At 46.7% G+C, this 17,028-nt stretch overlaps 1 protein-coding gene across 1 annotated transcript; it reads left to right on the plus strand.

Moving 5' to 3' along the window:
- The first annotated feature begins 13,892 nt into the window (after positions 1-13,892).
- On the plus strand, positions 13,893-14,794 carry GRP9 (GLYCINE RICH PROTEIN 9). Its single transcript, XM_087535511.1, has 2 exons — positions 13,893-14,045; positions 14,180-14,794. The coding sequence occupies exons 1-2, from the start codon at positions 13,946-13,948 to the stop codon at positions 14,521-14,523; spliced, it is 444 nt and encodes a 147-aa protein (XP_087391637.1). The 5' UTR covers positions 13,893-13,945; the 3' UTR covers positions 14,524-14,794.
- Positions 14,795-17,028: the final 2,234 nt, after the last annotated feature.

A 17,028-nucleotide genomic window follows, 5' to 3' on the forward strand; every position in this document is an offset into this window, starting at 1 on the left:
GGAGGAGAACGGAGCGCCGGAATGCAAAACAGACAACGGGGAAAATGCTCGGATGCATGAGATGAACACGTATGCAAATGCAATGCACATGATGACATGCTATGAGATGCATGACAACGATAACACACACGGAGACAAAACCCGAACCCGAGAAAATAAAATAACTTAACGCCGGAAACGGCAAGAGTTGGATTACATATTGGGTAAATCATATCCGGGGTGTTACAACACTCCACCACTACGAAAGGATCTCATCCCGAGATCTAGGACTGAAAGAACACCGGGTACTTAGAATGGAGGTGATCCTCGCGTTCCCAGGTGGCTTCCCGGTCGGAATGGTGTGACCACTTGACTTTGAGGAATTTGATTGACTTATTGCGAGTCTTGCGTTTAGTCTCTTCAAGAATAGCAACGGGGTGCTCACGATAAGAGAGATCTTCTTGGAGCTCAATGTCTTCGAAGTTGACGGTGCGGTCAGGAGTCTTGAAGCACTTTCGGAGCTGAGAGACATGGAACACGTCATGCACATTTGCAAAGTTTGAAGGAAGCTCGAGTTGATAGGCGAGATCGCCTCTCTTGCTGACGATCTTGAAAGGTCCCACGTATCTGGGGGCAAGCTTCCCTTTGATACCGAAGCGACGAGTACCTTTCATTGGAGAGACGCGGAGGTAAACATGATCTCCGATCTCGAAAGCCAAATCACGGTGCTTACTGTCATAGTAGCTCTTCTGGCGGGATTGGGCTGCTTTGAGGTTATCTCGAATGACTTTGCACATTTCCTCTGCCTCTGTGATTAAGTCATTTCCCAAAAGTTGACGTTCACCGGTTTCAGACCAGTTGAGAGGGGTACGGCACTTCCTGCCATACAGAATTTCAAATGGGGCCTTGCCCGAACTTGCTTGAAAACTGTTGTTGTAGGAGAATTCAGCATAAGGAAGGCAATCCTCCCACTTCATGCCGAAGGAGATCACACAAGCCCTGAGCATATCTTCAAGAATCTGGTTGACACGCTCGACTTGACCGCTAGTTTGAGGATGGAAAGCTGTGCTGAAGCGGATGTGGTGCCCATGGCCTTCTGAAAAGAATCCCAAAACTTGGAGGTAAAGATGCTGCCACGGTCTGAAGAGATCACTTGTGGAATACCGTGCAGAGAGACAATTCGAGAGGTATAGAGTTCCGCCAATTGAGCTGCAGTGATTGACTCTTTGATAGGCAGAAAATGAGCCACTTTAGTGAGTTTGTCGATGACAACGAATATAGCATCATTGCCACGCTTGGACTTTGGAAACCCAGTCACGAAGTCCATCTCAATGTGGTCAAACTTCCATTCTGGAATGGCAAGAGGTTGGAGGAGACCAGCTTGCCTTTGGTGTTCTGCCTTCACTCTTCTGCAGACATCACATTCATTCATGAACTGAGCAATCTCGCGCTTCATTCGAGTCCACCAATAAGCCCGCTTGAGGTCCTGATACATCTTCGTGCTCCCAGGGTGGATGGAGAGAAGAGAATTGTGAGCCTCATTCATGATCACTTTATGAAGGTCACCTTTGGGCACAACAATACGATCCTCGAAGAAGAGAGTATCCTTGTCATCAAGGCGGTAGCACTTGTACTTGGGTTGGCTCTTGGCAATCCCAATCTTCACCTTTTTTACCATAGCATCAAGAAGCTGAGCTTGGCGAATCTGGTCTTCCAAGGTAGGAGAGACTTGAAGGTTGGCGAGGAAACCTTGAGGAACAACTTGTAGATTAAGTTTGCGGAAAGCTTCACAAAGCTCGGGTTGATAAGGCTTGAGAATCAGACTGTTGCAATAAGACTTCCTGCTCAATGCGTCAGCAATCACATTGGCCTTGCCTGGAGTATACTCGATACTCGGATTATACTCTTGAATCATTTCGACCCATCGAGTTTGCCCGAGGTTGAGATTAGGCTGAGTGAATATGTACTTGAGACTCTTGTGGTTAGTGAAAATGTCCACTTTTCTTCCCAATAAGAGATGTCTCCAAGTCAAAAGAGCATGCACAACTGCCGCCAACTCGAGGTCATGAGTGGGGTAGTTCTTCTCGTTGGGCTTTAACTGGCGAGAGGTATATGCCACAACCTTCTTCTCTTGCATCAACACTGCGCCGAGACCTTGGAGAGAGGCATCGCAAAAGACCTCGTACGGTTTGGATTCATCAGGAGGAGTCAGAACTGGAGCAGTGACCAATTTCTCTTTCAAAGTGTTGAAAGCGATGTCACATTCCGGAGACCAAACGTACTTGACGTGCTTCTGGAGAAGATTTGAGAGAGGCTTCGCGATCTTAGAAAAGTTTTCAACGAATCTTCGACAGTAGCTTGCGAGACCGAGGAAGCTATGGAGTTGCTTCACGTTCTGAGGTGGTTCCCAATTCACAATTGCAGAAACCTTCTCAGGATTCACCGCAATGCCCTTGGCAGAGATAATATGACCAAGATAAAGAACCTCATCGAGCCAAAATTCGCACTTGGAGAAGTTGGCGTAGAACTGGTGTTCCCTGAGCTTATCGAGCACCAAACGCAAGTGCTTGGCATGATCTTCCTTATTCTTCGAAAAGACCAGAATGTCGTCGAGATAGACCAAAACAAAGTCATTGGTGTAGGCGTTGAAGATGAAGTTCATCATGCGAGAGAAAGTCGGAGGAGCGTTGACGAGGCCAAAAGACATGACAGTGTATTCATATGAACCATAGCTTGTCCTGAAAGCCATCTTGAGAATATATTGCTCACGGATTCGAATCTGATGATAACCCATACGGAGATCAAGCTTGGAGAATACTTGGGCACCTTTGAGTTGTTCGAACAGCTCGTTGATGTTGGGAAGTGGGTATTTGTTCTTGATAGTCTTCTTGTTCAATGGACGGTAATCAACACAAAGTCGGTCCGTTCCATCCTTCTTCTTCACAAAAAGAACACCACAATCCCATGGAGAAGAACTAGGTCGGATGAGACCCATTCTCTCTTGAATATCGAGTTGCTTCTTCAGCTCCTTCAACTCTTCAGATCCGAGCTTATAAGGACGCTTGCACACTAGTTCCATGCCAGACTCAAGATCGATGACAAATTCAACTGGCCGGTGCGGAGGCATTCCTGGAAGCTCTTCTGGAAAGACGTCTTGATATTCGCAAACGACTGGAATTTGCAAGATGGCATCCAGTTCACCCTTCTCATTGAGAGAAAACAGGCGGATGGTATCATCACGAGCGGCAAAGACAATTACATCCTCAGACGAATGAGTCAATTGAATCTGCCTGGCTGCATAATCAAGATGCGCCTTGTGCTTAGAAAGCCAATCCATTCCGAGAATAAGATCAATATCCGAGTCACCAAGGACAATAGGAGAAGCTAGAAATTTGTAGTCGCCCAACGTGATAGTAATATCCGGGACGCAGAAATTAGCTGTCATCTGCTTGCCCGGTGACACGATTTGCAAAAAATTTTGCAGATACTGATAATAGCACTCATACTTTGATGCAAAAGGTTTGGAAATGAAACAATGCGATGCACCAGTGTCAAAAAGAACTTTTGCAGGAACATTGTTAATAGGAAGGTTACCCATGATGACATCTGACGAGTCCTCTGCCTGAGCTGCATTCATCAAGTTGACCTTGGCGTGCTTGGGGTTATGCTTGACCACAGCTGTACTTGCCGATCTCACAGGAGGAGGAGGAGGAGGGAGATGCCTCTGGTTGAAGCACTTGTTGGCATAGTGACCCTTCTGTTGGCACTTGTTGCACGTGACCTCTGAAAGCGGACGGTGATACGGAGCACTCGATCTTGGGGCTTGAGACGAAGTCTTGTTCTGAAAGCCAAGGTTGGGTGGGTGGGAAGATCCACTGCCACCTTTGCTCGTCTGATACGGCTGACGGAACGGAGGAGGAGGAAGCCAATACTTCTACTGCTTGGCCACTTGAGTAGAGGAAGGAGGAGTAGCATCTCTGACTCGCTTCTTGGAAGCATCACACCTCAGTTGAGCAGCCTCTTGCTTCAATGCCATGCTATAGAACTCATCGTACCTCAAGGGCTCAAAGAGAACAAGAGCTAGCTGGATTTCTTCTCTGAGACCACCCCTGAACTGGTATATCATGCTCTTCTCGTCAGGGACGTCCTGCTTAGCAAAGCGAGCGAGCTTCTGAAACAACTTGTTGTAGTCATAGACAGACAAAGAGCCTTGCTTCAGGTTGCAGAATTCCTCACGCTTGCTTTCAACCACGCTTTGAGGAATATGATGAGCTTTGAAGTCTTGACGGAATTCATCCCAGGTAATCACACGGCCTCCTCTGGAATCTTTGTACTGCTGGAACCATTCTGCAACTTGGTCTTTGAGTTGGAAGGAAGCGAACTTGACAAAGTCCTCAGGTCTGACGTTACTGCACTCGAAATGCTTGCACAAGTCCACAAGCCAATCGTCAGCATCAGTTGCCTCAACACAATTGCTGAAAGACTTTGGCCCATTAGCAAGGAACTGGTTGAGTGTAGCAAAGTGGTTCTGATTGTTGCCTTAGTTGCCTTGGTTCGCTTGGTTGCGCTCTTGAAGAATTTGCATGATCAACTGTGTGTTTGCATTGGTTGCGGCCATCACAGCTTGCCATGCCTCCGGAGGAGGTGGAGGTGGTGGCGGATCCTGATTCTGATTTTGATTTTGATTGCTGCTCTTAGCGGGAGCCATACTGAAGAGGGTGGCAACCGTTAGCACATTGACAGATAAAATGAAACTGAATCAAACGGGTTGAAATTGCAACATATAGTCTTCACATCCGAACAAAATGAACGAATGCATTCCACTTGGAATGGTCACATATCCATAAATTGAGAAGCCACTTAGAATTTAGATAGAGGAATAAATCAACAAGGTACAGATCAAGAACGAATACTCGGTAAGAAATCCCAATCTCAAACCAAATATCCGTGGAAGAAGAACTAAAGCTACAAGAATTCCCACCTATGAAACTCCCGAACCTTTCCGGTTATGCAATCAGGTGTTGGGGATACAGGGGAAGCATAATATCTCACCCAAAACTAGCAAATCCTACATCCAGCTGTATCCATCCTTCAACACATAACCGAGAAAAACTTCGGAAACCATCTACCTCAACCTTCGAAAAGCATCCGTTATACAAGTTATGGCAATACTCCCGAACTCCCGCCCCAGTACTGGGTGGCGTCGAGGTTATCTCACCAACGAACTGCATAAAAGAGATTTTCGATGTCGGCGTACTAAACTCAGGTATTCCAGAACTGCAATGATAAAATTGTGACGACAACACCTCGGAGCTCAACTCCCCGGGACACTGCCACAACCCTTAAAGACAGGAGGCACCAAGAACAATGTTCTCGTCACAAAACCATCGAAACGATTCCAAGATACCCGCGTGATCCTAATTTTTTTTAGTGAAATTTGAGAAGAGAAGAGTCAAAACTCTATGTCAGGATGCCTTACCAGAGTGATGAGGAGACTGGGGAGTAAAAAGAATTCCTAAACTCTCCGATATATAATTCCTAAATGACTTAAAACATTTTTCTAGACTCAACAACGGCTGCTAAAACGATCAAGCAATGGGGGCTCCTAAGGTCGGGGAAGGCTCTGATTACCAACTTGTAACGCCCTCGATGCGGCTATATCTCCTACGTGTCAAGGCACGACTTAGAGGCATAACCGCATTGAAAGCAATGTCGCAAGTTAGGCAATCTTCACAACATCCCATGTAATATATAGATAATAAAAGGGGAGAATACATAGTTGGCTTACACTCGCACGTCAATCAAAGTACATAAATAGCATTACATCAACCAAACACTCATGGCCCGACTACGGCGCCCAAATAAAAGACCAACCCAACATGCGACACGGTCCAGATCGCCCCAACTGGGCACCACTACTGATCATCAGGGAAAGACACATAGTAACGGTGTGAGTCCTCATCGAACTCCCACTTGAGCTCAAGCACGTCATCTGGAACGGAGTCATCAGGCCCTGCATCTGGTTTGGAAGTAATCTGTGAGCCACAGGGACTCAGCAATCTCGCACCCTCGCGATCAAGACTATTTAAGCTTATAGGTAAGGCAAGGTAAATATGTGGAGTTGCAGCAAGCGACTAGCATATATGGTGGCTAACCTGTTCGCAAAAGAGAGCGAGAAGAGAAGGCAAAGCGCGAACGAATAACTAGAGAATAACCTACGGCAAGCATTACTCCAACACCGTGTTCACTTCCCGGACTCCGCCGAGAAGAGACCATCACGGTAACCCACACAGTTGATTCATTTTAATTAAGTTAAGGTTCAAGTTATCTACAACCGGACATTAACAAATTCCCATCTGCCCATAACCGCGGGCACGGCTTTCGAAAGTTCAAAACCCTGCAGGGGAGTCCCAACTTAGCCCATGACAAGCTCTCACGGTCAACGAAGGAATAGACCTTCTCCCGAGACATTCCGATCAGACTCGGTATCCCGGTTCTACAAGACACTTCGACAAGTTAAAACAAATCCAGCAACACCGCCCGAATGTGCCGACAAATCCCGATAGGAGCTGCACATATCTCGTTCTCAGGGCACACTCAGATAAGCTCTCCATACAACTAAAACCAAACCTCGAGTTTCCCCGAGGGGGCGCTGCACATGACTGTAGTTCAGACCAACACTCAGAGGAGCACTGGCCCCGGGGGGGGGGGGTTAAATAAGATGACCCTCGGGCTCCGGAAACCCAAGGGAAAAAGAGGCTAGGTGGAAAATGGTAAAACCAAGGTTGGGCATTGCTGGAAAAGCTTTAATCAAGGCGAACTATCAAGGGGTTCCCATTATCACCCAACCGCGTAAGGAACGCAAATTGCGGGAACATAACTCCGATATGACGGAAACTAGGGCGGCAAGAGTGGAACAAAACACTAGGCGAGAGGCCGAGCCTTCCACCCTTTACCAAGTATATAGATGCATTAAGATAACAAGGCAATATAATTATATCCCAACAAGTAAATAATGTTCCAACAAGGAACGGTCTCCAATCTTCACCTGCAACTAGCAACGCTATAAGAGGGGCTGAGCAAAGCGGTAACATAGCCAATCAACGGTTCGCTAGGACATGGTGGGTTAGAGGTTTGACATGGCAATTTGGGAGGCATGATAAGCAAGTGGTAGGCATCATAGCATAGGCATAGCAAAAGAGCGAGCATCTAGCAAAGCAAAGATAGTAGTGATGTCGAGGGTATGATCATCTTGCCTGCACAGTTGTCAGAGGTGACTGGATCCTCGAAAGCAAACTCAACGGGCTCCTCATTAGCGAACTCATCTCCCAGATCTACCCAAACAAGACAAACAAGCAAATGGAACAAAATCAACCACGTGCAAACTCAAACAACATGATGCAAACATAGTATGCTATGCGGGATGCGACATGTGATGCATATGCAAGATTTGACAAGGAATGAATGAACCTGGCCTCAACTTGGAATTCCAAGTGTGCCACTATAAAAGTGAGATGAAATCACTTGAAAACGATATAAAGAACGCTGGAATCGGAGTCACGGTCTGGAAATGGCAAGCAATTCAAATATGGTACCAGTCTGCGATATACAACAAGTAGACACCTAAATGCAACAAGATGAAAATGCTACAGCACCCAAACATGACAACAAAATATACGGCAGGGATCCATTCATGATGCTTAACAAAAGATGAACACTGAGCTACGGCCAATTCATCCATTAATAGGTTCAAACAAGCATGGCAAAAACGCATTTGGTAAACAGATTTCAGACTTAGTGAAATTAACACTTGTCTGGAATTTCCGATCAGGTAGCACACTTTGGAGCATGAAAACTATATGCTACAGGACCTGAACATGGCAAAGTAAAGCATGGCATGGAGCTACTCAAAGAGCTTAACAAAAGTCCCTTAGTGACCTTCAGCCAAAAGGGACCCTAAAATACATTTGCAAGCATGTGAACATGGCAAAAACATAATCAGATCACAGACTTAGTGAAAAACTGGAGCATGCAAATCAGATATCAAGTAGGCATGTTTACGAGCTCGATGCACTCACTACAGAGCAAGTCATGACAATCTAAGCATACACCCATCAAGAATACACATTATACAAGCTAGACATGGCAAGAACAATAACATAGAATGCACGGATCAACTACAACATTCTCGGCAAAATCGCTAACAAGTAGACAATCTGCCCAGATTCACGAAATAGCAAAAGTAGAGCTTGATTGACTCAAGCTAGGGTGCTCCATAGTTGCAAACAAAGACATGGATGGATAGAGCACTACAAGATTAACAAATCACCCTTACTGATCATCCTCAAAAGAGGCACGGATCACTAGGAAACAACATGAACATGTGGCATAATGAAATAAACAGATCAAGGACTTAGTGGGATTGCTAAGTCCCTGAAATCAGCATTAACGAATGCACCACTTTGCAAGCTTGTGCTAGTCACCACACATATCACAAAAATACATGGGTTGCACCTCTGGATAGATGGCAAAGCATATAACAAAACACATGTAGAGCTCAGGGGCATATCATGCACACGATAATCATGGCAAAAATGACAAATATCTAATTGGAGCAGCAGATCTGACAATTATCTCAAATAGCATTCTTCCAACAGCATTTCGGGCATCAAGATGAACTCAAATGAAAATAATGCAATGAGATGAAATGATGTGCTCTCTGAGACGAACATTTTGATATGCTATATGCCCAAAACGGAGTTACAGATGCGGAGTTACGGCAAGACGAACATAGCAAAATAATTAGGGTTTCGGGGCAAAAAGTCAACCGAGAAAACTCAGATCTGAGATTTGCACACTTCCCGAGGTTCGTCCTCAAGCTCGCCGGAGATGGAGCTTGAGCTCGTCGGAGAGAGGCCGGCGGGGGAGGAGGAAGCGCGGGGCGGCGCCGGAGTTGCAGTAGAACGGCGGCGGGGCGCGGCTCCGCGGCGAGCCGGCGTGGAGGCGCGGCGCGGAGGGCCACCGGCGTGCGGTGAGGTGGGGCGGCGCGGCGGCCGCCGGCGAGGAGGCGCGGTGGCGCCGGGCGGAGGAGCCTGCCGGCTCGGGCGGCGCGGAGGGAACGGGCTCGGGGGCCTGTGGCGGGCCGAGCGGGCCGGCGGCGGGGGATCTCCCGGTGCGACACGTGGCGCGCTGTCACTGGCCGGGCGCGGCGGCGGGAAATGTCCGGCCAGGGACGGACATGTCCGGCGCGGCGCGATGCAATTTTTATGGTTTCGGGGGGAAGAAGAAACGTGGATCTCGGAGGGGGTCTTTAAATAGGAATAGAGGGAGCTAGGAGAGTCCAAATGAGGTGCGGTTTTCTGCCACGTGATCGTGATTGAACGCTCTAGATGATGGAGAGGGTTTTGGTGGGTTTTGGGCCAAATTGGAGGGGTGTTGGGCTGCAACACACACGAGGCCTTTTCGGTCCCTCGGTTAACCGTTGGAGCATCAAACGAAGTCCAAATGGTATGAAACTTGACATGCGGTCTACCGGTAGTAAACCAAGGCCGCTTGGTAAATCTCGGTCCAATCCGGAAATGTTTAATCCCCACACACGAAAGAAAGGTAGAAATGACCACCGGAGGAGAACGGAGCGCCGGAATGCAAAACGGACAACGGGGAAAATGCTCGGATGCATGAGATGAACACGTATGGAAATGCAATGCACATGATGACATGCTATGAGATGCATGACAACGATAACACACACGGAGACAAAACCCGAACCCGAGAAAATAAAATAACTTAATGCCGGAAACGGCAAGAGTTGGATTACATATTGGTAAATCATATCCGGGGTGTTACACCTTTGCCTTGTTTGTCTACCCCTTCCTCCTCCCCAGCAAGCGTGAAACCTCTCATAATAGGTCTGTCAATCTGCATCCTTATCTTCACCCTCAGAAATCTACCGATTGCAACTCCATCCGCACCCGTGTCCGCCTCCACAAACACTCCAATGATATTACCGATGTCCTCTGCTGATTCCATGTTCATCATGCCAAGAGGAAGGTTATAAACCCTAACCCAAATTGGGATATTGTTAGGGGCATAATCTTCTGGCCTCTTGCTCGGTACATAGTCCTCCACCACCACAACTTCTTTATCAAACATCCATGGTCCATCTTCGATCGCCTTCCGCTTACCAGACTCTTGATGAAAAGTGATGAGGAACTGATTTACTCCGATCTCCTTACACTCGATCCCCTTAATTGTGCACCAAACCCTGCCTAGTGAGAGGTAGATCGCGTCTGGGTGCACTAACTTTTCGGAGATGACCTTGACTACTGCCTGCAGCATCGACGCCTTGCCATTCTCCCTGGATACCAGCCGCACCTTGACGCCCTTCCTCTCCTCCTCAGAAAGTTTCAGACCCTTCATTAACCCCGCAACACCATCTACTGCCATGGCTGCACTCCCCTGACCGCCCCCCAACCCCTCCTAGGAAGCAGGTGTTTTACGACTGCGCGCCCTAGGGAAGCGCACGGAAGGATTTGGTGGATGGCTTGAGGAATTAGAGTGCTCGAAGGTCCCCCGGACGAAGAACCAGACGGCGGCGGCGGAATGAAAGGAACCCTAGGCACCGAACGGAATCGCCCTCGGGATCGCCTCCGTAAACTACGGAAAGGACACCAACCGTCACCCTAACGGGACGGACTTCTCTCTCCTCTGTTCTAGTTGCGAGGAGAAGGGAATAGGCGCTGCCACAGGAAGGACATACTGGCACGGGTCAAAGTGGACGGAAAAAAGCACGAATCTCGTGACAGAGATCGGACGCTCGGAAAAACGGATGAAGTCCAATTAATTTCATCCGGATGAAAAATAGCAATTTCGTTGATCAAACAGACCTGAATTTAAGTCGCTCCTGTGTCGCTCGTAGGGCGACACCGGGGCGTCCGAACCCTAGCCGTCCAGGCCGCCACCAGAACCGTCGGCGAAGGCGCCTCCTCAAAGAAGGTGACACATTCCCCTCCATCTCCAAGGTCGGTCCACGAAAGCTCCGCCCCTCCTCGACTCCATTACGGCCAGTGCTTGTTTGGCTGTCAGGTCGTTCCCGCTGTGGCCGGATCGATCTGCGCAGCTCTCGGCCGCCTGCACGCCCGCAACCTCATCCTCGCTGGATCGATCCACGGCGGCCTGCTCCCCGAGCTCAGATCTGAGTTATGGGCAATACAACAGGTGATGTGTGCCGGTCGCAGCTGCAAACGCGTGCGGCATTGTCGGCTTGCGGCAGCGCGTGCGGCGATGGGCTAGGCCTTGCTGGATGGCGAGGGGATGGGCGGTATGGCGGAGGAGGTGCCGAAGCTTCCTGTGGAGTGGTTGGATTCAATCCACTTTGTGGTCTGCTCGATCTGCCCGTTCTATCAGAGCTGGTGCCGGACGGGCCGTCATCGCCGGATCCGCGGTGATGAAGACGACTGGGCTGTCGGGGTGCTGCTCCAGTGGGGCTCCGGCGTGATGGTGGTGCTGCCATGGCCTTGGGGTCATCTGCAATGGCAGATCATGTGGCTCCATCACCTACGTCACTCCGGTCTGTGGCGGCGGACTCCATACGGATTGCGCTAACCATCAAAGGTCTTTGTGAGGGTCCTCTCCCTAGATTTGGTGGTTGTCTTCAGTGGGGAGTTGCAAACTACGCGCAATGACTTGACGCAGAGGAATGGATGCAGCGACGGCGGTCTTACATCACATGTAGTTGTTTGGATCGTGAAAAAATGGTGGCGACAACACATAAGTGGCGTTGATGGTGGTGCTATTCGAGTGCCATGTCTCGAGCTCCAAGGTGAAAGCCTAGGTCGGACTTGTGTCAGTTATATCTGGCAATGGTGAGGTTTTTACTTCGTTACCTTGTTGAAAGCATTGTTTGGATATGCTCGGACTGGTTCTTCAAGGTGAAAATCTAGATTCTGACCTTCCGTGGTTGGATCTGGTGATGGCGGCGATCAAGCGCCTCTACCTTCCTGAAGGCGTTGCTATTGAAGAACTTCGTCATTCATGTGATGTCATGAGATGGTCGGTGCGGATATGATTATTGTTGTAGTTTGCCGATCACGGAACCGATTGGTTCGGGGTTCTTTTTCCTCTCTTTTTTCTTGCCCATGCTTAGCTTTGGTCTTACATGACTTTGCAATTCTTCAGCGAGTTTTTGTGTGTTGGTGTTGGCTGTGTATATCCTAATTATGCAGAGGCCAGGTGTGTGTTCAGTATGTTTGTATCTCCTTCATGCTTCATTTTGAGTTAACAAAATCCATCCTTTATCGAAAAAATATAAAATAACTATTCCATAATCTAAATGTGAAATAACAAATCTGTTGAAAAATTGATGTTTGCCGAGTGATGTGGTGTTTGGCCAAGCTCCATATCACGGGTTCTCGGCAAATCCACGCCAGTTTGCCAAGAGCTAGCAGAAAAGTGCTTGGCAAACCCAAAACACTCGACCAATAGGTCCTTTGCCTAGAGCCGGAGACAAAGCACTCAGCAAAACGGAGGCACGTGGCATGACCTTCCGTGGTTGACGGCTCTATATTATACTCCCCCATTTCAAAATAAGTTCCATGGTGGGAGTATTACAGCCATATCGGCAGGCATCGACATATCCATCGCATATATCCATATAAGCTACTCTTTCCGTTTCAAAATAAATAACCCAACTTTATACTAACTATATACTAAAGTTAATATAAAATTGAATAATCTATTTTAGAACGAAGGAAGTATCAATTTGTAAACTAATATACCGTAGAACAATTGTTCTACGGTTTCAGGGTCAAAAGAAATCAATTTGTGAATTACGACAACAATTATTTGTCCATATATCAACAAATCACAGAAAAATAAGCTCAACAAGCATACAAAGTTCCTTGGGTTTGACACCCTGTATGTCTCGTCAAGGCGTTATATTATGTGCAATGTGACGTTTCCGTATAGCAAGGTATATGTTGTGACTTATAAATTTTGCTCCACAACACTGGTCTTCAACAACCGTTGTGCGCGCGTGTGTGCATGTAAGTACTCCCTCCGTTTCAAATTACTCGTCGTGGTTTTAGTTCAAATTTAAACTAAAACCACAACGAGTAATTTTATGTTGAAGTATATTCACACCAAATCTACGTGTGCCATTTTAGTGTGTGCGTGTGTAAGCAGATATTTTATATGTGCGAACCAACCTATGATTAGATGGTTAGATGGACAGCAGTATTCCCAGCCCACCAGGTTTCAAGTCCTGGTGTTCGCATTTATTCTGAATTTATTTTAAAATTTCCGGTGATGCGCATTCAGTCGGAGAAGGTGTTTCCGTCGACTACGAGACGCCTACGGTGACTTCGTAAAATCTCAAGATGATATGCTGACTTAGTCTTTCGAAGATGCTCATAGGAGTAGGATGTGCGTATCTGCATTCATATGAATAAGTGTATACACGTATTTATGAGTGCTTACGTTTGTACTGGGTTAAAAAATATATTTTGTATACGTACACAACACGGTACATAAGCAAATTGGTCGATTCAATATAGCAGGATGTAATCGATCAATGAATCCGATAATTAATTCAAGGACGCACAGAGATAGACAATCTCTACTTTGTTAGCTGATCTTGGTTACCAAGTGGTTCTACACACTCTCGATCATACGTACTCAAGGCCACGGATAAATGTCAATGCCCCGTTCCGGGAGGCACTAGCTAATCAAGTCTGACAACGAGATATACCAATGCTCGGACCGGTTCGATCATATCCTAGCTAACAGCCAACCGTAGCGGTACATGAAGTTATTGAAGGTTGAAACTTTCGCTCCCGTCTATTAAGTCCACGAGATAGACATAGACGTGCATGCATGCCTTGCGTCGTCTATAAATACGTCAATTCTAGCAGCGATATCATCTCATCCTAAGCTAGCTATTATAACCCGATCAATCTGGTCGTCAGCAATGGCGGTCAAGTCTCTAGTTCTTCTCGGTGTCGTAATAGCCTCGCTCCTGCTTCTCTCTCAGAATGTAGCACATGCTACAGAGCTCCTTGATGCTAAAGGTTTGTCAAACATATTTCCCTCTCTCTCTCTCTCTCTCTAATATTTCATAACAAAGTAGACAGAAATTAAGTCATTTCCATGGACATAGTACAGTACCTCAAGCAATGTTCACTAAGCGATTGTATGTATGCAGAGTCCAAGGAGAAGAATGTAAAACCTGCAGGAGGGCCGGGCCTGAAGGACGAGAAATGGGGAGGTGGAAGCAAGCATTATGGAGGGTATGGGAATGGTGGGGGGTATGGTAACGGTGGAGGGTATGAAAACAATGGGGGAGGCTATGGAAATGGGGGGTACAGAAACAATGGTGGTGGGTATGGTGGAGGATACGGAAATTCTAGGCATGGTGGCGGTTATGGCGGTGGAGGTTATGGACCCAGATATGGAGGCGGTTATGGTCATCCAGGCAACGGTGGGGGATTTGGCGGCGGCTTTGGTGGAGGATATGGTGGTGGCGGTGGATACGGTGGAAGTGGATGATACGGTGGTGGTGGCGGGTATGGTGGAGGAGGAGGTTATGGTGGAGGATCCGGTGGTGCCGGCTATCCTTGAGACGGCTATGGTGAAGGAGGTCATAATGAATGAGTAGATATGTATATATGTTTTAACTAAACATCTATGTTGATCTGTGATGTGCTTGAATAAAAGATGTGTCCTTATGCTCACATATAGGTGTAATGTTGAGAAATCGAGCAAGTAAGCTAGGCTTGTGTTGTCTCCTATGTATGAAAGAGAATATACCTTTCGAATTGATAGTGTTTGGCTTTCTAGATGGGCTTTGGTTACTAATGATAAGATGATTAATAGACTAATATGTGCACCAAGTGTAGTCTTGGTTTAGTCCTAGAACTAGTTTTAGAACATGCATTGATGACATCAGATTTGGATTTGAATCCGTGTGGACATCTGAATGTCCACGTGTGTTTACATGATGTGGTCTCAGAGTCAATATTCCTTGTCTGGCCATATTTTAGGCACAAACTATTTTACATAGACTCTATATACACTACTGAAAAAATTGGTGTTTGCCAACTGTCTCGGTCTCTCCGCGGAGTTCCATATCATGGGTTCTCGGTAAACCAAACCTTTCGCGAGCACCACACTTGGCAAACGTGGGCACTCGATAGAGGCTTCAGTTTACTGATAGCTGTTGGAAAAATACTCAGCGATGCCAAAACACTCAACCAATACACACCTTGCCGAGAGCTAGTGACATGGCACTCAACAACCAGGAGCCACGTGGCACAACGTCTGTGGTTGACGGCATTTTTTCTTCTTCATGTACCATTATTTTGATCCAATTTTTTTCCGGAAAGACACATTGAAATGGAAGCTCTCGAACCTATTCATTTCGGCACTCCATAGATGGAGTGTTTCGGGACATGTTTGTAGAATTCCCTATGCAAGCGACTCAGCAAATATTTTCAAAATTCATTTTTTACATACAGCAAACGTTTGACGAGTTCTCTCACAAGGAACATGGTATAGTTTAAAGGTGTTCCTAGGTTCTGACAAGTGACCCGCTTTGTTGAATGTCGGGGCGCTCGGCAAACAACTATACTAATTTTTAGCAGTGAAAAACTTTGCCGGTAGTACCTTTACTAGGAGCTCGCCAAATTACCTGTTGGAGTTGACAAAGACAGTCAGGCGCCACTACTACCAAGTATGGTACTCGGTATAGGAGACCTTTGCCGAGTTCACCCCTCGGTAAAACGTATTTTTTTAATAAAATATTTTTTGTAAAGCCATTCAAAACTTAGCTAGGACCACATATACATCACATATAATGCACACAAGCTAGCAACTTGTCGATTACCATGACAATTACAACTAGTCCATATACCAACAAGTCACATAACAATATCAAAAGCATATAAAGTTCACAAGCATAGTACAAGTCACACATAAGATAAGAAACATTGGAAGTTTGAAAGTAGTTCATCAACATGACCTCTCGAAAACATCAACTCCGTGGACGCGGGCTTTGTGATTGTGGTGGAGGAGGAGGGGTATGCTTCATAGCCTTGACACTTCCATGAAGCGCCTACAGTTATCTTTGTTAGCCTTGTATTATAGTGGATGATCGGTTAACATTGGTGGCTATCATGGGAAAGTAGTAACCTTGAACTCTACCTGGAGCATCCCTCTTGCGGCCACTTCTTCCCGTGGTCGTGCCACCTATGCGACCTTGTTGGCCTCCTCCTTTTTCATCCTTTCTCCTTCCAGCTTTGTGGCCCAAATATAGGTTGCAATTCAGGAATGTAGACATGGGTATGAAAGGTGCAAATCTGGAGTCGTGCAATCTCACGCGAATGAGTCATCATTGACTCCTCATGGAGGAACTTGAGCTTGTGCTCGGTGAGTGGATCTGAAATAGTTTGGGATGTGAGGAGGTGGCGTCCGCACCTTTGAAAACGAGGTGGCAACCACTCTTCTTCACACCTCCTACCCTCATGACCAACTATGAATCGGCTGGCTACTGCAGAGGATAAACCAGGGACCCATGTTTCTCCCGGTACACAACTGTGTATGCATCCATCTTCTCCTTGGTTGAGTCACTGTAATACCCTGGGCCCCCTTTCCCCAATGGCCATGTGCCCACGCCTGCATGATGCTAATGTGGCACCCATGGTGTTGTCTCACTTGCAAGAGAAATGATCATGATTAATAAACATATATGCACCTAGAGACAACATTGACCTTGGAGTTGCAGATACCATCTTTTGGTGGTGAACTGTTAGAGTGAGGCCGCCCATACGTCCATTTTGCATCATGCTTTTATATCGATATTTATTGCATTATGGGCTATTATTACACATTATGTCACAATACTTATGCCTATTCTCTCTTATTTTATAAGGTTTACATAAAGAGGGAGAATGCCGGCAGCTGGGATTCTGGGTTGTAAAAGGAGCAAATATTAGAGACCTATTCTGCACAGCTCCAAAAGTCCTGAAACTTCACGGAAGTCATTTTTAGAATATA

This window comes from Triticum urartu, chromosome 7A, assembly GCF_056163025.1.
Source record: "Triticum urartu cultivar PI428250 chromosome 7A, HENAU_Tu73, whole genome shotgun sequence".
Lineage (NCBI taxonomy): Eukaryota > Viridiplantae > Streptophyta > Magnoliopsida > Poales > Poaceae > Triticum > Triticum urartu.

Coding starts and splice junctions, on each gene's coding strand:
- GRP9 (XM_087535511.1), top strand. CDS start 13,946: ATGGCGGTCAAGTCTCTAGTTCTTCTCGGTGTCGTAATAGCCTCGCTC. Junction 14,046..14,179: donor AGAGCTCCTTGATGCTAAAG/GTTTGTCAAACA, acceptor GTATGTATGCAG/AGTCCAAGGAGAAGAATGTA.